At 38.0% G+C, this 25,619-nt stretch overlaps 1 protein-coding gene across 2 annotated transcripts in view; it reads right to left on the bottom strand.

Annotated features, from left to right (window-relative positions):
- Nucleotides 1-24,516, bottom strand: part of LOC123498081 (1-phosphatidylinositol 4,5-bisphosphate phosphodiesterase gamma plc-3-like) — a 109,458-nt gene extending 84,942 nt beyond the window's left edge. For both annotated transcript variants that reach the window (XM_045245180.1, XM_045245185.1), the window contains exons 1-2: nt 24,403-24,516; nt 23,540-23,658 (exon numbers count right to left, since the gene is read on the bottom strand). In XM_045245180.1, coding sequence (XP_045101115.1) covers nt 23,540-23,599 — 60 coding nt within the window. In that variant the 5' untranslated portion in view covers nt 23,600-23,658; nt 24,403-24,516. The remainder of the gene's footprint in view (nt 1-23,539; nt 23,659-24,402) is intronic.
- Between the last annotated feature and the right edge of the window lie 1,103 nt (nt 24,517-25,619).

Raw genomic sequence — 25,619 nt, 5'->3', positions numbered from 1 at the left:
AGCCGCTAGGAAACCGTTGTCCCAAGAGAGGAAGCCCAATCCACATTTGGACCGTGGACAGGATTCGAACCCGTGCGCTTGGAGACCACTCGGATCCCAAACAAAGCATGGTTCCACTGTACCGATACCAAAATTTTGGCCGATTCCGATACTGATACCACCTAATTGGGCCGATACCGATACTACTACTTATAGTGATTACTGCACTGGACACCAGGATGAGTTGGTGGACGGTGAGCATTATCAGATGGGAGGCTTTGTTTTGGGAGATGCTGTAAGTCCTTCTGAGAACGTCTGTGAAATAGGAGCAATTCTAGAAGCTTTTTAAAGCCATTTGCAAAGGTAAATTACTCTGTAATTGGAATGAATATCTTCTCAGTGTTCTGATTCTTGTAAGTTATTTTAAATTCTTACTTCTTACTCCTTTAGCGACCATTTGGTCTTGTGCATCTTCATGATTAATTTTATTGATGATATTTTGGCGATCAAAAATATTTTAAAAATTATTAAAATTGTAAAACAGACACAAAATATTAGCAAAAGAAACTCATTTTGTTGTGTATGTTTCTCTTGAATTAAATCTGACATCCTTTGATATTAATTCATTAGATATTAGTAGACCAATTCAGAAAAATGAGCTTTCACCTAATCTTTTCAATTAAATAGAAAAAAGTTTAGTTTATTTTAAATTTCTAGTGTATTGCTATGATCTTAAATAATTAATATGGTGATCAAAAATATTTTAAAAATTATTAAAATTGTAAAACACACACAAAATATTAGCAAAAGAAACTCATTTTGTTGTGTATGTTTCTCTTTAATTAAATCTGACATCCTTTGATATTAATTCATTAGATATTAGTAGACAAATTCAGAAAAATGAGCTTTCACCTAATCTTTTCAATTAAATAGAAAAAAGTTTAGTTTATTCTAAATTTCTAGTGTATTGCTATGATATTAAATAATTAATATGCAACAAATTATACACAATGCACATGATTACAAAACAGAATCGTTACTTTCTTAGTTATGAAATTTTTACATCCTTAGGTTAACACAAGTAACTCAAAAATTAAACTTGCATTAAAATTAATATACATATATAATTCGAGCTTCCACCTATTCCAGTATGATATCTTGGAAAAGGCTAGCACTAGCACTAGCACTGTTAATTATAACTCAAATAAGAATATGCTGTTATTTACAATAATGCAAAATGCCTAACTATATATATATATATATATATATATATATATATATATATATATATATATATATATATATATATATATATATATATATATATATATATATATATATATACCAAATCATTTTGCTGAGTTCTCAATATCTGAAGTTTGACATTCTTTGATTATAGTTAAAAAACAAGCTTTTCACCTGTGTGAACTTTGTGTGAGTAGAGAAGCAGCATCTGACTGAGAGACAGTGAGAATGCTTGGTGACTCATGACAGACCGTGTGACAGGATGCCGGAGTTCAGCCTATACACGTTTCATACACGTCCAATTTAGAGGTTGTGGCTTATTACCACAGAAATCAGTATTCTATGACATACGGTAATCACCACAGAAACTTAATACCCCGTATTATATTAATTTGGTATCATCAATATCTTATATTGAATATATCACTAAGTAGTAAATTCCTTTTAGGTATCAGAAGTATCGGCATAAAATAAGCCGATACCGATACCCATAAAATGGGCCGATACCACCAATTCCGATACCAATACCGATGAATCGGTACATCTCTACTATTAATCATTCATCGGTTTGTTGCAGTCACGTTAGTATTCAGGTGAGTTTAACACTTAACAGCACTCCACAGTACACTTCCACATCACAGTGATGTCAATAACATGTCACTGTTCTTCACTAGTGTCACTATCTTTTCCCAAACTGACTATCTATATGGCATCAGATGTCATAACTCCAGTCATTGCCACCAGTTGCACACGTCTCGGATTACGTCCCAGTTACACCCTCTCACTCTGCCATTTTGTGTGACCTCTCATTATATTTCACTGTAGTGTTTCACATTGTACGCCTCAAGTCACCACTAGCAGTTCTTCTCCACTGTATCACTGACTTAACTCCGCATACAACACTCAGCGTCACCCTACACACATCACAGTTGGATACACCACTCACAATGTTAAATCTGTGTGCATTACACCACTCACAATGTTCACTCCTTATTCACCTCACTATACTTCTTTACTGCATCACACACATGCATAATAACATTTTCATGTGAGCCTCGACACAAGCTCTTCACACTTTCATTGTAAATCCATTGTTGGACAAAACTCTTTCAACAGCATTCACATTTCACTGTTTCATTGTCTCCACAGATATGTCAAAATGCCTGAACATGCACGTAACAATTATAACCCCTCACTCTTGGCTGCAGCGGTATCCCTAGAACGACTGACTTGAACCGAGTGACTTGAGTGACTGTCCGTTGGCTAAACCGTTGGCCGTCTCGCTGCTCGCCTGAGATTTTAAAATGACTCATTCGCAGTAGACATAGGTGTATACAACTTGCCACAAATATGTACATAATAATAATAATAATAATGTTTCCTCCAGGTAGAGGCCAGCTGAGCCTTAATCTGGTGCACCTCACAGCCTCCACAAATGCACACGCCTTCCCACTGCTGTGGTATTTAGTAATGATTAGTATTTCCTTAAAAAATGCACTTTATACTGTAAAAAACTTTACAAAATTATAACTTTAACAGTCAGCTGCCGCATACTACCAGTCGACCGCTTTGGGTGCGTTACTGCAATGGCTCCGCACTCCCATGTCAAATCCAGATCTACTGTTATCTGTGCTCTTAGACATCTTCCCTTCCTCAGTTTCTTACTATGCGATCTAGTGCTTCAACTGGCATATTCTTCTCTCAGGATCAGATACTCATTGTCCACTTGGTCCATCCCGTTGATCAATTTATAAACTTGTATGAGATCCCCTCTCTCCCTTCTCTGTTCCAGTGTTGGAAGATCCATAGCCTTTAGACTCTCATATGTCATCTCTTCAAGTTCTGGGACCATTCTTGTAGCCATTTTTTGTAGTCTCTCCAGCTTCCTTATATGTTTCTCTTTGTGAGGGATCCACACTACTCCTGCATATTCCAATCTGGGTCTTATTATAGTACTTACCAGTTTCTTCATCATTTCTTTGTCCGTGTACAGTAAAACCTCGCTTGACGAACGTCTCTAAGGACGAACAATTCGGGAGACGACCAAAAAATTTGTCAATATATCAACTCAGGGGACGAACGATATTTCGGGGGACGAACACGGTTAAACGGCTCGCGGCAGGCGAACCGTTTGTGTGATACCCAATCCGGCTATCACACAACAACCAAACAAAACATAAGCACAAAAGAAAATAGAAACAGGAACATACAAAAAATATTACATAACATAATCTCTGTGCCACCACGATTTTCTCCTGTTGTTCCTGGGCATGGTGATGTTACCGGCGCGCTCTACTGTAGCTTCCTCAGCGTTATCCTCGCTGCTCTGGTGGCTCTCAGCGTTGCTGTCATCATCATCCTGGCCATGTCCAGATACTGCAGATTGTGGCACATCCATCGCAGCTGTTTTCTCGCTCGCCTGGCAAGGAACACTGCTCTACTGCCCGCTCCTCTCACACTGAGCATCACCTCCGAGGATCAAAGGAACTTCCTGGCCACGTACCTTTAACTTCCCTTCTTGGAAGTCCAAACTTGCTCCCACAGGCGTTAGGAGGTCAATCCCCAGCAGACAAGGGTCTTCCAAGGCAGAGACGAAGACTGGCAATCTTTCCATGTTTCCCATGCCAATGTTCACTATAACAGGGCCCCACATTAGCGGCACTGACTTGTGACACTACACAGCTGTTGTGTAGCTCTGGCATGCTGCGCACATCCAAAGTCCTCTCTCATGACTGTCTTCTCAGATCTTGTCTGTCTTCCTCCCCATCCTCCTCTCCTCCATTCCATCATGCCATCAACGTCCAGTCTCTCCAGTAAATAACCTTTTCTTTTTTATTCATTTTATTATCATTTTGATAGCATTTAGGTAAGTAAAACAATTTAGGCTTTCTATAATTATTTCGTTCATGTCATGCATACATTAAAGGTCTATTTTGAATGGGTTTTATGGACAAAAGTATGATTTTTTGAGGGGTCTGGAACGGATTTATGGTATTTCAATACATTCTTATGGGAAAAATTGATTCAGGGGACGAACAAATCGGGTGACGAACAGGATTTAGGAACGAATTATGGTCGTAAGCTGAGGTTTTACTGTACTGAAATGCTATTCCAATATTCCTTAGCAAATTATATGTCTCTCTGAAAATTCTATCAATATGGCTTGCCGGTTGATTATTTTTTTTCCATTGTCACTCCCAAATCCTTTTCATTTTTTACTTTCTCCACTTCTACTACATCTCCCATCTTTTAGATTCCCACGGGTCATCTTTCACGCTTTCCCATTTCCATGACATAGCTTTTGTCCACATTGAATTCCATCTCCCACTTTTTACTCCATTCCCAGATCTTATTTAGGTCTTCTTGCAGTATTTCACAATCCTCTTTTTGCTTTATAACTCTGCACAGTTTCCCATCGTCCGCAAACAGATTTATGTACCTGTTCACTCGTGCCAGTATCTAGGTACAAGTATGTTAACTGTACTACATCTTAACTCCTAAGAGATGAGGATATTCCTTGCAGATGTTTTCTCTAGTTAGATTAACTTTGTGACAATTCAGCAAAAATATAATTTTTAATACCAATTTCTCAAATCTGCCTTGACCAATTGCTTTAAATGTTATAGTATCAACCTTACTAATCCTTCCTCTTCAATCAATAGCAAACTTAATATATTTATATGATGTAGTGTCTATGTGGTAAAGTGATGAAATTATTAAAGATTTCAAGAGAGAGGCTACCTTTATCAGCCCTGTTCAGGAACTGGCATTTCAGTGGGTCATTTTGTTTAATTGTCTTTGTTCCCTTTGGCCAGTTTTTCCCAGTTAGAAAAAAGAGAAAAAATGAAGTTCCTCTGTGTTTGAAAGTCGTATTGGAAATATGATTGACATATTACCTAATTGTATAATTTGATCACTTTTGATTTACAATAAGTAAAGTGGTGTGTGTGTATTTACCTAGTTGTTGTATTTACCTAGTTGTAGTTTTACAGGGCCTGGGCTTTACACTTGTATGGCCCGGCCTCCATATCTACACTTATCTAATTTTTCTTTAAAACTATGCACACTCATTGCTGACACAACTTCTTCACTCAAACTATTCTGCGTCTCAATATATCTTTGCGGGAAACTATGTTTTTTAACATCTCTCAGACATCTTGCCTTCCTCAGATTTTACCATGCGATCTTACATTTCGAATGTCATATTCTTCTCTCAGGATCAGTTTCTCATTACCCACTTGATCCATTCCGTTAATTAATTTATAAACTTGTATCAGATACATCTTGCCTTCCTCAGATTTTACTATGCGATCTTACACTTCGAATGTCATATTCTTCTCTCAGGATCAGTTTCTCATTATCCACTTGATCCATTCCGTTAATCAATTTATAAACTTGTATCAGATACCCTCTCTCTCTTCTCTGTTCCAGGGTTGGTAGATCCATAGCCATTAGTCTCTCCTCAAATGCCATGCCTTCAAATTCTGGAACCATTCTTGTAGCCATTTTTTGTAGTCTCTCCAGCTTCCTTATGTGTTTCTTTTTATGAGGGATCCACACTACTCCTCCATATACCAATCTGGGTCTTATTATAGCACTTATCAATTTCTTCATCATTTCTTTGTCCATGTAGTGAAATGCTATTCTAATATTCCTAAGCAAATTATGTGTCTCTGAAAATTTTATCAATATGGCTTACCGGTTGATTATTTTTTTTCCATTCTCACTCCCAAATCCTTTTCCTTTTTTACTTTCTCCAGTTCTACTCCATCTCCCATTTTATAGATTCCAACTGGTCGTCTTTCACTCTTTCCCATTTCCATGACATGGCTTTTGTCCACATTGAATTCCATCTCCCATTTTTTTCTCCATTCCCATATCTTATCATCTTATTTAAGTCTTCCTGCAGTATTTCACAATCCTCTTTTTGCTACATAACTCTGCACAGCTTTGCATCATCTATAAACAGATTTATGTAGCTGTTCACTCCCTCTGGCATGTCATTTATATACATGAGAAAAAGTATTGGTACCAATACTGATCCCTGTGGCGCTTTCTACTGCTCTCCACTCGGACTTCATATCTTTAACTACCGTCCTTATTTCTCTCCCCCTCAAATAATTTTCCATCCATCTCAATGTGCTTCCTTTTAAGCCACCATTCTCCTCTAACTTCCACAGTAACCTTGCATGTGGCACTTTATCAAATGCCTTTTTTAAATCCAAATAAATACAAACAAGCCATCCCTCTCTCTTTTGTACGCTATCAACTATTTTATAGTAGAAACTCAGTTAATTTGTTACACATGACGGACCTTTTCTAAAACCAAATTGGCTATTTGATAATAATTTGTTGTCTTCAAGGAACTCGATCCATTGTTTCTTTATTACACTTTCACATATCTTACATATTACACTAGTTAGTGATACCGGTCTGTAATTTAAAGGTCCTTCCTTCCTTCCGCTCTTATATATGGGAACCACCTCAGTTCTTTTCCATTCTACTGGTACTGTGCCATTTTCTATTGAGCATTTTATGATGTTGTATATAGGACTTGCTAATTCTTCCCCACATTCTTTCAGTATTCTGCCTGAGACTTCATCTGGTCCCATTGCCTTCTCTTCATCCAATTTCTTCATTAACTCTTTTATTTTAAGCTTGGTTACTTTAATCTCTTTCATAAAGATGGGCCTTCTATTACACTGTGGCCTTTCAAATTTGGATTCCTTAGTAAAGACCTCCTGAAACTTACTATTTAACAGTTCTGCCATACTTTTTGGGTCTTTCACCATCCCATTCTCTCCTTTTAACCTTTCTATTGTTTCTTTTGCCTTATTTTTCCATTTATGAATCTGTAGGACAATCTTGGTTGCTCCTTACATTTTCATAGTTCCTCTCCTCTTCCTTACTCACTTTAACATATTCATTTCTTGCTACCTTGAAGTTTCCCTTATTTACTGGATTTGTATTTCTCCTCCACCTTTCCCATGCTCCATCTCCTTTCCCCGTTCCCTTGGCACACCTTGCGTCAAACCAATCTTTCTTTTCTTTCTCTGACGTCTGTTCTGTATATTTCCAAAAATAATTTATATTTCTTTTGCACCCTCACAGTGTTCCATCTCCTACCAGTTAACGTATTTGAAATAGTTCTTGAGATTCTCAATATCAGTCTTTCTGAAATTTACTCAATCTTCGTTGTGTGATTCATCTCTATCTTCTTTTCCCTCTTCTATATCCATTTCTAAAACTACATGGTCACTCTTTCCCAATGGGCACTTATATCTTATATCATCGTTCATTTGTATACTCCTTGTAAAAATTAGGTCCAACCTCGCCGGCTCATCGTTTCCTATGAATCTTGTGCTTTCCTTTACTCTGTGTGTGTGTGTGTGTGTGTGTGTGTGTGTGTGTGTATTTACCTAATTGTATTTACCTAATTGTAACATACAGGAAAAGAGCTATGCTCGTGTTGTCCCGTCTCCATATCTATTAATGTCCAGCTTTTTCTTAAAATCATGAATATTCCTTGCGTTGACCACTTCCACGTCTAAACTATTCCATGCTTCCACCCTTCTATGAGGGAAGCTATATTTTTTCACATCTCTCCTATAAGTGGCCATTTTTAGTTTTTTCCCATGCCCTCTCGACATTCTTTCATTCCACATACACAGATCTTCCCTATCCATTTTTCCATGCCAATCATCACTCTGTATATTGCTATCAGGTCTCCCCTTTCTCTTCTGTTTTCCAGGGTCGGAAGTTGCATTCTTTTCAGTCTGTCTTCATAAGTCAAATCTCTTAAGTCAGGCACCATTTTTGTTGCAGCCCTCTGTACTTTCTCTAGTTTCCTTATGTGTTTCTTTAAGTTCGAGCCCACTGTATTGTTGCATATTCAAGCCTCGGTCTTATCATTGCAGTAATTATTTTCTTCATCATTTCTTCATCTAAATATACGAACGCCACTCTTATGTTCCTCAATAAGTTCAATACTTCTCCAATTATTTTGTTTATATGTCTCTCTGGCGATAGGTCATTGGTAATTGTCACCCCAAGGTCTTTTTCTTCATGACTGGTTTTATGTCTTCATTTCCTATCTTGTACATACTCCTGATTCTTCTTTCACTCTTGCCAAACTCTATTTTCTTGCATTTTGTCGTGTTGAACTCCATTTGCCATGTACAGCTCCATTTCCATATTCTGTCCAAGTCTTCCTGGAGTAGTTCGCAATCTTTGTCACATCTCACTTTTCTTAACAATTTTGCATCGTCTGCAAATAGGCTCACATAACTGGACACCCCATCCACCATGTCATTTATGTAGACCGCGAACATTACTGGTGCCAACACTGATCCCTGTGGAACTCCACTCTCCACCAAGCCCCATTCTGATGGTCTGTCCTTAATTATTGTTCTCATTTCTCTTCCTACCAAAAGTCTTCCATCCATTTTAGTAAACTGCCATGCACTCCTCCTACCATTTCAAGTTTCCAGATCAGTCTCCGGTGTGGTACCTTATCAAAGGCCTTTTAAATCCAGATATATTCCATCAGCCCAACCATCTCTTTCCTGTATTACATCTATCACCCTCGAATAGTAACATATCAGGTTTGTCGTGCATGAACGCCCTTTTCTAAAACCAAATTGACACTCACAAAGTATGTCATTTTTCTCCAAGAAGTCTGTCCATCTATTCTTCACCACCCTCTCACACATCTTAGCTACCACACTTGTAAGTGACACTGGTCTATAGTTCAATGGGTCTCTCTTGTTACCTGATTTATAGATTGGGACAATGTTAGCTCTTTTCCAGTCTTGGGGCACTACACCTTCCCTTAATGAGGCATCAATTACTTCACAAACTTTTTCTGCCAGTTGCTCCTGCATTCTCTTAAAATCCATCCTGATACCCCATCAGGTCCCACAGCTTTTCTCACTTCTAAACTCCCCATCATATTCTTGATCTCCTCCACAGTTACTTGAAACTCCTTCATAATCCCTTTCTGTTCCATTACCAGTGGTTTGTCAAAAGCAGTCTCCTTTGTGAATACCTTCCGAAAGCATCCATTCATAGCCTCTGCCATTTCCTGGGATCTTCACTGCATACTCCATTTACTTCTAAACTTTCAATACTTTCTCTATTTTTGATGTTGTTGTTCACATGTCTGTAAAAAGCCTTGGTTGGTCTTTACATTTATCAATTATATCCTTTTCTTGTTTCTTTCTTTCTTCTCTTCTAATCAACACATATTCATTTCTTGCTCTTTTGTAACTTTCCCACTGCTTAATCCGTCTTTTCCTTCTCCACCTCTTCCATGCATCCTCTTTTCTTGTTCTAGCCTTTTCACATCTATCGTTAAACCAGTCCTGCTTTCCAACTTCTCTATGTTGTCTTATTGGTACAAATTTTTCTCACCTTCTTTGTATATTTTTATAAATTCCTTCCACTTTTCATTTGCTCCTTAGCACTCTTGAATTTCATCCAATTTGTCTCTTGAAAGAATTTCTTTAGGTTTCCAAAATCTGTCTTGGCATAATTCCATCTTCCCACTTTATATTCTTCATTTCTTCTAGATTTCTCTTCATCTATCACCTTGAACTCCAAAACTGCATGATCACTCTTTGCTAAAGGGCACTCCACCCTCATCTCCTCAATGACCATTGGCTCTGTACTAAAGACCAAGTCCAGTCTTGACGATGCTCCTCTCCTCCAAACCTAGTATCTTCTTTGACCCACTGAGTTAACACATTTTCCATTGCCAGTGTCAATAGTGTATTTCCCATGTTGTCTCTGATCCTTCCATTGACCAGTCCTCCCAACACACCTCTTTACAATTAAAATCTCCCATCATTATAGTTCGTTCACAGCCACCCAACATTTCTTCCAGACATGTTCCTGTATCACTTATCATTTCTTCATATTCCTGTACTGACCATGCATTTGTCTTAGGTGGTACGTACACCACTATGTAGTGCCTCTTTTTCCTTCATTAGTTTCTGCTCTGATCTTTAGCACTTCTGCCTTTCCCATACCTTCTTTCACTTGATCCACCTTTATATCTTTTTAACCAGCAACATCACTCCTCCTCCCATCTTACCTACTCTATTTCTTTTCCAAACATTATATTTCCTTCTCCAACCATCATCAGGTCTTCTCCTCTCTCAGTTTTGTTTCAGTAAGACCCACAATATCTGGGTTCTTGTCCCTCAAGTAATCGTTGAGTTCTAAAATCCCGATATCACTCCATTTATGTTGGAATACATTACATTCCGCTCATACGTAAGTTTCTTTAGTCCTTTCTTGCTGTACTTTTCTGGGTTATGAACCACTTCCTCAGTCTCATATCCAAGATTCTCCAGAAAACTCTTTCTTCTCCTCTTCTGTCCTCTCTTCATTTTTTTCAAAGCCTCCTTTCTCAACTCATTTAACATTTCTCTTTCCTTTTCACCGAGATCTCTTCTCAACCAAATCTTCCTTGTTGTTTCCTGCTGGGCTAGCCTCCATGACTTCTCCACCAATTCATCTACATCCTTTTGTGACTTAAGTTTGATTCTTATTGGCCTCATACCTTCTCTTGTGAACTTTCCAATTCTATGGAAGTCCTCTATTTCTTGTACTAGGTCTTTTCCTCCTCCTGCACCACATTAATGATATTATTTATCACCTTTTTATGTTTTTCTCTCTCCATTTTACTCGGTGTCTTATCCTCCTCCACACCAAATATCACCACACATCTCTTTTTGTCTACAGTTTCCCTCACCAATGTCTCATTTGATTTAATAACCTTCACCACTTTCTCAGCAATCTTCTCTTCTATGATCTGTTGATCTATAATTTCAGCAAGGCCCAAAGTTTTCTCCCAGACTCTTTGATTTCCTTTTCCACACTTTTTCATTACATTGTCATAACTCGTTACCTATTTTCAAACAGTGTATTACAGGGCCCAGAGCTAAGCTCTCTGTGTCCATGTCTCCTTGTCCATTCCTGTCATATCTCTCTTTCATCTGATTGACACACCCAGCATCAACGACATGACTGCTCAGTTTATTCCACTTATCAATGCTACGATGCGGTCTCTGTATTTTCTCACATCATTTAGACAGATGTCAGTTTATTCCACTTTATTACGCTTTTTTCCATGTCCTCGGAGATGTCCTTTATTACTTGTGGTCACCTTTATCAACTCTCACCTTTATCCAGTATGTCAATCTTGTTCACCAATTTATACATAGTTATCATGTCTCCTCTTGTTCTTCTCTCTTCTAATGTGGTCAGCCCCAGCTTCCTCAGTCTTTCCTCATAGTCTAACTCCTGAGTCCTGGTACCATCCTTGTTGCCAGCCTTTGTACCCTTTCTACCTTCTTCACATTTTTCTTCATATGCGGTGACCAGACACATGCTGCATATTCTAGCTGGGGTCTTATTAAGGTACATAATATCTTCTTCATCATTCCTTCATCTAGGTAGTGGAATGCAAGGCCAATATTTTGAAGCATGTTGTATGTTTTCCCAAAAATCTTGTTAATGTGTTTCTCCGGTGACAAAGTGTTTTGCACGGTTACTCCTAAGTCTTTCTCCTCATTGGTCTCTTTAATTTTCTCATCACCCAGTCTGTAATCCCAGTTTGGTCTGTATCTACTTCTTCCCATTTTCATAACATGGGTCTTGTCTATATTAAATTCCATCTGCCACTCTTTACTCCACTCATATATTTATCAAGATCTTCCTGTAACTTGTTACAATCTTCCACATTCTTTACTCTCCTCATAATTTTAGTATCGTCCGCAAACATGTTCATATAACTGTCAATTCCTACTGGCATATCATTAACATAAATCAAAAACATGATGGGACCCAGCACTGACCCTTGTGGAACTCCACTGGTTACCTTCTTCCACTCGGACTTCTTTCCTCTCACCACTGTTCTCATTTCTCTTCCCATTAAGTAATTTTCCATCCATTTTGCTAGTTTATCATTTACTCCTCCAGTCATCTTTAGTTTCCACATCAGTCTATTGTGTGGTACTTTATCAAAGGCCTTTCTCAAGTCCAGGTAGATAGCATCCACCCATCCCTCTCTATGTTGTAGTATGTCAGTCACTCTTGAATAAAAACATAATAAATTGGATACACACGATCTTCCTTTTCTGAAACCAAACTGCCTTTCACTCAGAATGTTTTCACTTTCTAGATACTCACTCCACTTAGCTTTAATTACTTCTTCACATACCTTGCACAATATACTAGTCAACGATACTGGTCTATAATTTAGCGGTTCCATTCTACTACCATTCTTATATATAGGCACAATGTCAGCTCTTTTCCACTCTTTCGGGACTAATCCTGTTCGTATGGAGGTTTCCACAATATCAAATATGGGGTTCAACAATTGATCCTTACATTCTTTTAGCAACCTCCCAGATATGCCATCAGGCCCCATTGATTTATTAATATCCAGATTGCTTATAATTTTCCTTACATCTTCCTTAGTAACCATGATGTCCTGCATTTGCTTTATTTCCGTAGGCCTTCCTCCCATAAAATGCTCCTCCTTTGTAAACACTTTGCAAAAGTTGTCGTTCAAAATTTCAGCTATCTCTCCAGCATCTTCATATACTTCTTCCCGTTTTTACCTTTTCTATTGCCTCCCTTTTATTTAGTTTTCCATTTATGAATTTGTAAAACATTTTGGGTCACTATCACAGTTTTCCACCACCCTCTGTTCATATTCCTTCTGTGCTGTTCTCCTTACTTCAACATATCTATTCCTTGCTGTTTTGTAGCCTTCCCTTGATAATACATCACTGTTTTCTTAAGTTTCTTCCATGCCTTTTCTTTGTTCTTTTTTGCTTCTTCACAATTTCTATTAAACCACTGTTTATTATTTAAAGTCCTCTTCCTGTAATATGGCACAAACTTTTCACAGCAGAGTTATACAAATCCATAAATTTATCATACTTCAATTGCATATCTCTTTCCTGGTATACCACGGACCAGTCAATTTCATTAAAGAACTCCCTTATATGGTTATAATTTGCCCTAGTATAATTTAATTTTTCCTCCCTGCGTTCCACAATCTTATTCGTGCTTAATTCTGTATCCAGCTCAAAGCTTAGGACATCATGATCGCTTTTCCCCAAGGGACTTTCATGTTCAATTTCCTCTTTTAGAGATTCCCTGGTAAATACCAAATCCAACCTTGCTGCAACATCTTGTCCCCTGCACCTTGTTGGTGATCTCACCCACTGTGCCATCAAGTTATTTGTTGCTACCTTTAACAATTCTTCTGCCCACTCACCACCATTCACCACTTCGTAGTCTTCCCACACTATTTCTTTGCAATTAAAGTCTCCAACTATCATCACTCTATCCTTTCTGTTGAGTTCTTGCTTCATTCTGTCTAGAGTATTTCTCATCACCATTTGGTACTGTTCATATTCCCAAGCACTGGTTCTGGGTGGTATGTATACTGTTATAATATTAATGTCCCTCTTGCCATCTGTTATAAGCATACTTATCACTTCCTCATTTCTCTTACTATAGTTCACCTCCTTCACTATCAGATCTTCCTTAGTAAGAACCATTATACCACCACCACCTTTATTTTTCTATCATTTCTCCATACTTTGTAGTGTTTTACAACAAACCAGTCTAGCTTTATTTCGGCCTTAGCTTTGTTTCCACTACACACATTATGTCCGGTTCGTTATTTCTTAGGTAATCCATACATTCTAGCCTCTTAGACAGAAATCCATCTATGTTCGTGTAAGTCACTTTTATTCCATTCCTAGTCTCGTTCTTCCATGTAATGCCTATTCCGTCTGTTTTATCCACCACTTCTTTAGCCTCCCATTTCTCATCCTCCAAAAAAACTTGATCTTTTCCTCCTCTGTTCTTTCGTCATTCCTCTCCTTCACTTCAGATACTAGCTCCTTCATCTTCATTCTCTCATCTTGTGACATATTTCTTCTTATGTAAATTGTTTTGGTTTCCTCAGAGTCCTTAAGTTTCCAAGCCCTCCTCAACAAGGCCTCCGCTGCCACCTGAGACTTTAATTTCAATTTTAATGGTCTATTCTTGCCTTCCTCAAAAGCTCCCAATCTCACACTTTCTTCTACCTCAGCATATAGGTCCTCTTCTTCCACAGAGATCTTGTTCAGTAAAGACTTAATCTTGTCATTTTCTTTATCCCTCCTGTCCTGCCAGTTCCTGTTAGTTTCCTCCCACAATCCTATTATGATCACACATTTTTTCTTTTCAGCGATATCTCTCACCACATACTCATTTTCCTTTAGTGCCTTTACCATTTCCCTCTGCATAATCCCTTTATTTTCCTCTTCCTGCTTTTTTACTATCTCCCTAAACAACCTTTGTACCTCCAGATGTTCATGATTCACTTCTTTCATCCTAGTGTCAATTAGATTAAGACATTCCTCTTTCTTCAAGTCCCCTTCGGATATTTTTATCTCCATTTCCATGAGTTTAGCCTTCATTTCTTCCCATTGTTTCCTTAGTTGTTGGTTTTCTTTCTCCATCTCTACTTTTTCCTTCAACAGCTCTTTATTCTCTAGCATTAACAAGTAGATCTCTTTTTTAAATGAATCATTCTCGGCTAGAACTCTATCCAGTTTTTCTTCTATTGACAAAATGTTTAGGAACTTACTCTCCAGCGCCTGGATTCTTGCATCCATGTCAAGTTTCTGCAGTCCTTTTGGCGTAATAATAAAACCTTCAAGTCTCTAGTTTGCCTGGACGCCATTTTGTTGTTGTCAGCTGATTACGGCCAGAGCGATCACCGTCCACACTCCTCTCAGGGATCACTCTCCATATCACTCACTTTCAACACTAAGAGACAGTAGGACATTATTTCGGACACAAACTTAGAGTTACCCGGGCCCTGTAATACCATAGGTATTTTCTTTCTTCCTGTACTGCACTACCATACTCTAGACACACCAAATATCTCCATCTCTCTCTGTGTGTGTGTGTGTGTGTGTGTGTGTGTGTGTGTAATTGTATTTACCTAATTGTAACATACGGAAAAGAGCTATGCTCGTGTTGTCCCGTCTCCATATCTATTAATGTCCAGCTTTTCTTAAAATCATGAATATTCCTTGCGTTGACCACTTCCACGTCTAAACTATTCCATGCTTCCACCCTTCTATGAGGGAAGCTATATTTTTCACATCTCTCCTATAAGTGGCCATTTTAGTTTTTCCCATGCCCTCTCGACATTCTTCCATTCCACATACACAGATCTTCCCTATCCATTTTTCCATGCCAATCATCACTCTGTATATTGCTATCAGGTCTCCCCTTTCTCTTCTGTTTTCCAGGGTTGGAAGTTGCATTCTTTTCAGTCTGTCTTCATAAGTCAAATCTCTTAAGTCAGGCACCATTTTGTTGCAGCCCTCTGTACTTTCTCTAGTTTCCTTATGTGTTTCTTTAAGTTCGAGCCCACTGTATTGTTGCATATTCAAGCCTCGGTCTTATCATTGCAGTAATTATTTTCTTCATCATTTCTTCATCTAAATATACGAACGCCACTCTTATGTTCCTCAATAAGTTCAATACTTCTCCAATTATTTTGTTTATATGTCTCTCTGGCGATAGGTCATTGGTAATTGTCACCCCAAGGTCTTTTTCTTCATGACTGGTTTTATGTCTTCATTTCCTATCTTGTACATACTCCTGATTCTTCTTTCACTCTTGCCAAACTCTATTTTCTTGCATTTTGTCGTGTTGAACTCCATTTGCCATGTACAGCTCCATTTCCATATTCTGTCCAAGTCTTCCTGGAGTAGTTCGCAATCTTTGTCACATCTCACTTTTCTTAACAATTTTGCATCGTCTGCAAATAGGCTCACATAACTGGACACCCCATCCACCATGTCATTTATGTAGACCGCGAACATTACTGGTGCCAACACTGATCCCTGTGGAACTCCACTCTCCACCAATCCCCATTCTGATGGTCTGTCCTTAATTATTGTTCTCATTTCTCTTCCTACCAAAAGTCTTCCATCCATTTTAGTAAACTGCCATGCACTCCTCCTACCATTTCAAGTTTCCAGATCAGTCTCTGGTGTGGTACCTTATCAAAGGCCTTTTTAAATCCAGATATATTCCATCAGCCCAACCATCTCTTTCCTGTATTACATCTATCACCCTCGAATAGTAACATATCAGGTTTGTCGTGCATGAACGCCCTTTTCTAAAACCAAATTGACACTCACAAAGTATGTCATTTTTCTCCAAGAAGTCTGTCCATCTATTCTTCACCACCCTCTCACACATCTTAGCTACCACACTTGTAAGTGACACTGGTCTATAGTTCAATGGGTCTCTCTTGTTACCTGATTTATAGATTGGGACAATGTTAGCTCTTTTCCAGTCTTGGGGCACTACACCTTCCCTTAATGAGGCATCAATTACTTCACAAACTTTTTCTGCCAATTGCTCCTGCATTCTCTTAAAATCCATCCTGATACCCCATCAGGTCCCACAGCTTTTCTCACTTCTAAACTCCCCATCATGTTCTTGATCTCCTCCACAGTTACTTGAAACTCCTTCATAATCCCTTTCTGTTCCATTACCAGTGGTTTGTCAAAAGCAGTCTCCTTTGTGAATACCTTCCGAAAGCATCCATTCATAGCCTCTGCCATTTCCTGGGATCTTCACTGCATACTCCATTTACTTCTAAACTTTCAATACTTTCTCTATTTTTGATGTTGTTGTTCACATGTCTGTAAAAAGCCTTGGTTGGTCTTTACATTTATCAATTATATCCTTTTCTTGTTTCTTTCTTTCTTCTCTTCTAATCAACACATATTCATTTCTTGCTCTTTTGTAACTTTCCCACTGCTTAATCCGTCTTTTCCTTCTCCACCTCTTCCATGCATCCTCTTTTCTTGTTCTAGCCTTTTCACATCTATCGTTAAACCAGTCCTGCTTTCCAACTTCTCTATGTTGTCTTATTGGTACAAATTTTTCTCACCTTCTTTGTATATTTTATAAATTCCTTCCACTTTTCATTTGCTCCTTAGCACTCTTGAATTTCATCCAATTTGTCTCTTGAAAGAATTTCTTTAGGTTTCCAAAATCTGTCTTGGCATAATTCCATCTTCCCACTTTATATTCTTCATTTCTTCTAGATTTCTCTTCGTCTATCACCTTGAACTCCAAAACTGCATGATCACTCTTTGCTAAAGGGCACTCCACCCTCATCTCCTCAATGACCATTGGCTCTGTACTAAAGACCAAGTCCAGTCTTGACGATGCTCCCTCTCCTCCAAACCTAGTATCTTCTTTGACCCACTGAGTTAACACATTTTCCATTGCCAGTGTCAATAGTGTATTTCCCATGTTGTCTCTGATCCTTCCATTGACCAGTCCTCCCAACACACCTCTTTACAATTAAAATCTCCCATCATTATAGTTCGTTCACAGCCACCCAACATTTCTTCCAGACATGTTCCTGTATCACTTATCATTTCTTCATATTCCTGTACTGACCATGCATTTGTCTTAGGTGGTACGTACACCACTATGTAGTGCCTCTTTTTCCTTCATTAGTTTCTGCTCTGATCTTTAGCACTTCTGCCTTTCCCATACCTTTTTCACTTGATCCACCTTTATATCTTTTTTAACCAGCAACATCACTCCTCCTCCCATCTTACCTACTCTATTTCTTTTCCAAACATTATATTTCCCTTCTCCAACCATCATCAGGTCTTCTCCTCTCTCAGTTTTGTTTCAGTAAGACCCACAATATCTGGGTTCTTGTCCCTCAAGTAATCGTTGAGTTCTAAAATCCCCGATATCACTCCATTTATGTTGGAATACATTACATTTCGCTCATATGTAAGTTTCTTTAGTCCTTTCTTGCTGTACTTTTCTGGGTTATGAACCACTTCCTCAGTCTCATATCCAAGATTCTCCAGAAAAACTCTTTCTTCTCCTCTTCTGTCCTCTCTTCATTTTTTTCAAAGCCTCCTTTCTCAACTCATTTAACATTTCTCTTTCCTTTTCACCGAGATCTCTTCTCAACCAAATCTTCCTTGTTGTTTCCTGCTGGGCTAGCCTCCATGACTTCTCCACCAATTCATCTACATCCTTTTGTGACTTAAGTTTGATTCTTATTGGCCTCATACCTTCTCTTGTGAACTTTCCAATTCTATGGAAGTCCTCTATTTCTTGTACTAGGTCTTTTCCTCCTCCTGCACCACATTAATGATATTATTTATCACCTTTTTATGTTTTCTCTCTCTCCATTTTACTCGGTGTCTTATCCTCCTCCACACCAAATATCACCACACATCTCTTTTTGTCTACAGTTTCCCTCACCAATGTCTCATTTGACTTAATAACCTTCACCACTTTCTCAGCTATCTTCTCTTCTATGATCTGTTGATCTATAATTTCAGCAAGGCCCAAAGTTTTCTCCCCAGACTCTTTGATTTCCTTTTCCAGACTTGCAACTTTGTAATTTACCTCCTTTCTTTCCACTTCCTGACTTTTTTTCCATTCAGCCTGCTTCTCCATCACTTTTCCTAGAGATTCTCCACATTTTCGCAATTCACTTTAATTAGCTTAACTTCCTCTTTCAGTGCTTCATTTTCCTTCTTCATATCGGCACAGTCTTTCTTTACATTGTCATAACTCGTTTCCAGGCCCCATACTTTTCAAACAGTTTTTCAATTTTACCTTCTAACTCCAGAATTTTCTTCACATAAGCGCTCTTCTCCATTATTCCTTGAAACCCTGTGAAGTCTGATTCATCTTTCGAGTTCACGGCCGCCATGTTGCGCAGATGTAAACAAACCAGCTGATGGCTCAAACGCAGGCTACAGTTTATATTTACCTTCACTGGACATTATTTTGCTAATCAACAGTTAACATGACTATATGGAGACGGGACAAACATTACCAGCTCCTTTCCCACCTTGGTTACTCTTAGGCAATGGTAACTGTAGAATTAGAGATGATTGCTCTGGAGCTCAGCGACCACCTCCGCCATCGACGATGTCCCGTGTGTGTGTGTGTGTGTGTGTGTGTGTGTGTGTGTGTATTTACCTAATTGTATTTACCTAATTGTAACATACGGGAAAAGAGCTATGCTCGTGTTGTCCCGTCTCCATATCTATTAATGTCCAGCTTTTTCTTAAAATCATGAATATTCCTTGCGTTGACCACTTCCACGTCTAAACTATTCCATGCTTCCACCCTTCTATGAGGGAAGCTATATTTTTTCACATCTCTCCTATAAGTGGCCATTTTAGTTTTTCCCATGCCCTCTCGACATTCTTCCATTCCACATACACAGATCTTCCCTATCCATTTTTCCATGCCAATCATCACTCTGTATATTGCTATCAGGTCTCCCTTTCTCTTCTGTTTTCCAGGGTTGGAAGTTGCATTCTTTTCAGTCTGTCTTCATAAGTCAAATCTCTTAAGTCAGGCACCATTTTCGTTGCAGCCCTCTGTACTTTCTCTAGTTTCCTTATGTGTTTCTTTAAGTTCGGAGCCCACTGTATTGTTGCATATTCAAGCCTCGGTCTTATCATTGCAGTAATTATTTTCTTCATCATTTCTTCATCTAGATATACGAACGCCACTCTTATGTTCCTCAATAAGTTCAATACTTCTCCAATTATTTTGTTTATATGTCTCTCTGGCGATAGGTCATTGGTAATTGTCACCCCAAGGTCTTTTCTTCATGACTGGTTTTATGTCTTCATTTCCTATCTTGTACATACTCCTGATTCTTCTTTCACTCTTGCCAAACTCTATTTTCTTGCATTTTGTCGTGTTGAACTCCATTTGCCATGTACAGCTCCATTTCCATATTCTGTCCAAGTCTTCCTGGAGTAGTTCGCAATCTTTGTCACATCTCACTTTTCTTAACAATTTTGCATCGTCTGCAAATAGGCTCACATAACTGGACACCCCATCCACCATGTCATTTATGTAGACTGCGAACATTACTGGTGCCAACACTGATCCCTGTGGAACTCCACTCTCCACCAATCCCCATTCTGATGGTCTGTCCTTAATTATTGTTCTCATTTCTCTTCCTACCAAAAGTCTTCCATCCATTTTAGTAAACTGCCATGCACTCCTCCTACCATTTCAAGTTTCCAGATCAGTCTCTGGTGTGGTACCTTATCAAAGGCCTTTTTTAAATCCAGATATATTCCATCAGCCCAACCATCTCTTTCCTGTATTACATCTATCACCCTCGAATAGTAACATATCAGGTTTGTCGTGCATGAACGCCCTTTCCTAAAACCAAATTGACACTCACAAAGTATGTCATTTTTCTCCAAGAAGTCTGTCCATCTAGTCTTCACCACCCTCTCACACATCTTAGCTACCACACTTGTAAGTGACACTGGTCTATAGTTCAATGGGTCTCTCTTGTTACCTGATTTATAGATTGGGACAATGTTAGCTCTTTTCCAGTCTTGGGGCACTACACCTTCCCTTAATGAGGCATCAATTACTTCACAAACTTTTTCTGCCAATTGCTCCTGCATTCTCTTAAAATCCATCCTGATACCCCATCAGGTCCCACAGCTTTTCTCACTTCTAAACTCCCCATCATGTTCTTGATCTCCTCCACCGTTACTTGAAACTCCTTCATAATCCCTTTCTGTTCCATTACCAGTGGTTTGTCAAAAGCAGTCTCCTTTGTGAATACCTTCCGAAAGCATCCATTCATAGCCTCTGCCATTTCCTGGGATCTTCACTGCATACTCCATTTACTTCTAAACTTTCAATACTTTCTCTATTTTTGATGTTGTTGTTCACATGTCTGTAAAAAGCCTTGGTTGGTCTTTACATTTATCAATTATATCCTTTTCTTGTTTCTTTCTTTCTTCTCTTCTAATCAACACATATTCATTTCTTGCTCTTTTGTAACTTTCCCACTGCTTAATCCGTCTTTTCCTTCTCCACCTCTTCCATGCATCCTCTTTTCTTGTTCTAGCCTTTTCACATCTATCGTTAAACCAGTCCTGCTTTCCAACTTCTCTATGTTGTCTTATTGGTACAAATTTTTCTCACCTTCTTTGTATATTTTTATAAATTCCTTCCACTTTTCATTTGCTCCTTAGCACTCTTGAATTTCATCCAATTTGTCTCTTGAAAGAATTTCTTTAGGTTTCCAAAATCTGTCTTGGCATAATTCCATCTTCCCACTTTATATTCTTCATTTCTTCTAGATTTCTCTTCGTCTATCACCTTGAACTCCAAAACTGCATGATCACTCTTTGCTAAAGGGCACTCCACCCTCATCTCCTCAATGACCATTGGCTCTGTACTAAAGACCAAGTCCAGTCTTGACGATGCTCCCTCTCCTCCAAACCTAGTATCTTCTTTGACCCACTGAGTTAACACATTTTCCATTGCCAGTGTCAATAGTGTATTTCCCATGTTGTCTCTGATCCTTCCATTGACCAGTCCTCCCAACACACCTCTTTACAATTAAAATCTCCCATCATTATAGTTCGTTCACAGCCACCCAACATTTCTTCCAGACATGTTCCTGTATCACTTATCATTTCTTCATATTCCTGTACTGACCATGCATTTGTCTTAGGTGGTACGTACACCACTATGTAGTGCCTCTTTTTCCTTCATTAGTTTCTGCTCTGATCTTTAGCACTTCTGCCTTTCCCATACCTTTTTCACTTGATCCACCTTTATATCTTTTTAACCAGCAACATCACTCCTCCTCCCATCTTACCTACTCTATTTCTTTTCCAAACATTATATTTCCTTCTCCAACCTTCATCAGGTCTTCTCCTCTCTCAGTTTTGTTTCAGTAAGACCCACAATATCTGGGTTCTTGTCCCTCAAGTAATCGTTGAGTTCTAAAATCCCGATATCACTCCATTTATGTTGGAATACATTACATTTCGCTCATATGTAAGTTTCTTTAGTCCTTTCTTGCTGTACTTTTCTGGGTTATGAACCACTTCCTCAGTCTCATATCCAAGATTCTCCAGAAAAACTCTTTCTTCTCCTCTTCTGTCCTCTCTTCATTTTTTTCAAAGCCTCCTTTCTCAACTCATTTAACATTTCTCTTTCCTTTTCACCGAGATCTCTTCTCAACCAAATCTTCCTTGTTGTTTCCTGCTGGGCTAGCCTCCATGACTTCTCCACCAATTCATCTACATCCTTTTGTGACTTAAGTTTGATTCTTATTGGCCTCATACCTTCTCTTGTGAACTTTCCAATTCTATGGAAGTCCTCTATTTCTTGTACTAGGTCTTTTCCTCCTCCTGCACCACATTAATGATATTATTTATCACCTTTTTATGTTTTTCTCTCTCTCATTTTACTCGGTGTCTTATCCTCCTCCACACCAAATATCACCACACATCTCTTTTTGTCTACAGTTTCCCTCACCAATGTCTCATTTGACTTAATAACCTTCACCACTTTCTCAGCTATCTTCTCTTCTATGATCTGTTGATCTATAATTTCAGCAAGGCCCAAAGTTTTCTCCCTGACTCTTTGATTTCCTTTTCCAGACTTGCAACTTTGTAATTTACCTCCTTTCTTTCCACTTCCTGACTTTTTTCCATTCAGCCTGCTTCTCCATCACTTTTCCTAGAGATTCTCCACATTTTTCGCAATTCACTTTAATTAGCTTAACTTCCTCTTTCAGTGCTGCATTTTCCTTCTTCATATCGGCACAGTCTCTTTTACATTGTCATAACTCGTTTCCAGGCCCTCATACTTTTCAAACAGTTTTTCAATTTTACCTTCTAACTCCAGAATTTTCTTCACATAAGCGCTCTTCTCCATTATTCCTTGAAACCCTGTGAAGTCTGATTCCTCTTTCGAGTTCACGGCCGCCATGTTGCGCAGACGTAAACAAACCAGCTGATGGCTCAAACGCAGGCTACAGTTTATATTTACCTTCACTGGACATTATTTTGCTAATCAACAGTTAACATGACTATATGGAGACGGGACAAACATTACCAGCTCCTTTCCCACCTTGGTTACTCTTAGGTAACTGTAGAATTATAGATGATTGCTCTGGAGCTCAGCGACCACCTCCGCCATCGACGATGTCCCGTGTGTGTGTGTGTGTGTGTGTGTGTCTTTTATCATGATCACTATTCCAATCCCAGTTGTCTATGAACTTACAATTTCATAATTACAACAAAGAACAGTCCATTGTTTTGTTCGTAAGATTGCAGAGAATGGTCAAGAAGAGACATGAGAGAAAAAATAACAAATTAATGAATACGTAAGTGAATAAATGAAATAAAATATGATAAAACAACTCAGACTACCTCACCTGAAGGAAATTGTAATATTTCCACAGTTGTTGCTGGGCCGAACGAGGAAGGCACCACATTTCTGAATGCGGTTCAAGTAGTCTTCAGCCTCTTCTTTGGACATGTTTGGATGGTACCACTTCATAAAAAAAAAGATGAGAGAGAGAGAGAGAGAGAGAGAGAGAGAGAGAGAGAGAGAGAGAGAGAGAGAGAGAGAGAGAGAGAGAGAGAGAGAGAGAGAGAGAGAGAGAGAGAGAGTTCTCAAAATCATTTATATATTCTTAGGATCTCATGTTTTGCCACTATCAAAAAAGGCTGATTCAGTGGTATTTAAACATTACTACACTAAAAGATGAATAGCCAAGAAAATACAAAAGGAATCAACATTTGTAAGCAACAAATGACTACTGTCCTCTATCACCTACTTAACCCTTTCACTGTGATATGAAACATACTTCCTAACCTCTCTGAGACAACTTTTCTTGTTCCTTAACCACTTCCAAAGACTGTAATGAATAAAAATAACAAAATCTATAATTTTTTATCCTTTTGTTTCCAGTAGACATTTATTAACAAGATTCCAAACATTGCTTTTATTGGTTTGAATGGTTGCATATCACAGTGAAAGTATTAATAGATGAATCATATCAAAGGAAAGAATCAAATCAGTTCTTGAATCCCATTCTTCATAACATTTTTTTTCTTTTTCATGGAAGAGGGACACTGGACAAGAGCAATGAATGAGTAAAAAGACATACACCAGGTGACAGCCCCACTAAAAGAAAGACCAAAAGTGTCTTGTTTTTCAAAGAATTGCTTGAAACATGCATGTTGAGGAACGATTAATTTGAGGACAATAGACAATATCGACATTTATCAGCACCTCGGGATAAGTGGAGAAAATGCGGTCCTCACTGTCTTCCTTGAACAGGTTTCCACAGGGCACTGGATTCTTCAAAACCACATTGATTTCATTTTGGAAGTGTTTGATATTATTCTATTAGAGAAAAGAAAAGAAATATATATATATATATATATATATATATATATATATATATATATATATATATATATATATATATATATATATAGTTCTAAGTTAATGTTTTGTCTCATCTCTTTCTTACTCCATGAAAATGTTGATTCAATGACAGCTTACTACAATGGATCAAACAGGTTATAGGACCCATTCTTTACTGTACACCGCTATATTCATTAAGCCATCAACTAAAATGTACACACTCCCCAACTTACAAATATTACAAATATTCAAATTATGAACACCAGGATTTATAAATTTTTTAAACTAATTTTCAAGAGAAAAATTGTTTCTTTAATACCAGAAATTACAGTAATTTAATCTAATTTATTTTGCTTCATTATGATGTATACATTATCTTTATAATTGTATACTGCAGAATGTAGTTTTAACTCAATATTATATCACTTAGATATACACACCTAAAATATTCTACAAAGCAATAACTTTAAAACATGACTAACTACGTACTAACAAATGGCCATATGGAATCCAAGTCATTCTAAGTCAGGGAGTATCTGTATATGTACAAAAGAGAAGTTGATTTCTGGCTTGTGGCTATCATCAAATTTATCACTAATCACCTTAATACAGATAGGAAAGTTTCTATAGTTTTCAATGAGAGCTTTGAGGCTGGGGAAGCTGTCCCCTTCCTTCAGGCTGTAGGTGGTCATGTCACCTTCCTGCTGAGTACTGATGAGGCAATGTCTTGACATCCCCTCATTCCTGGTGAAATGAAAGCCAAAATAATGATGGTCAATAACACAGTCATCTTTTAAGAAATATGGTAGAAGTTACATTTGTGTCCATATAAAATATATAAATACAAAAAATAAAAACAAAAGTAAATATACAGTAAATTGTGGTTAAGCTGGGCCTGAGTAAGCCAGACATCAATAAGGCAGACACTTGCGGGAATTTATTCAGTTATTTACTTATTTTCTTATTATTTTTCTGATCTTATTTATTTATCTAATTTTATCATGTTCTATCCTGAATGCACAAGTAGGTATTTTCTGCTCTTTGAATGAGTAATGTTAAGTCTCTATGCTGATCTATTA

Source organism: Portunus trituberculatus, chromosome 47 (assembly GCF_017591435.1).
Source record: "Portunus trituberculatus isolate SZX2019 chromosome 47, ASM1759143v1, whole genome shotgun sequence".
NCBI classification, from domain to species: Eukaryota; Metazoa; Arthropoda; class Malacostraca; order Decapoda; family Portunidae; genus Portunus; species Portunus trituberculatus.
This window is presented reverse-complemented; position numbering and strand designations above follow the sequence as displayed.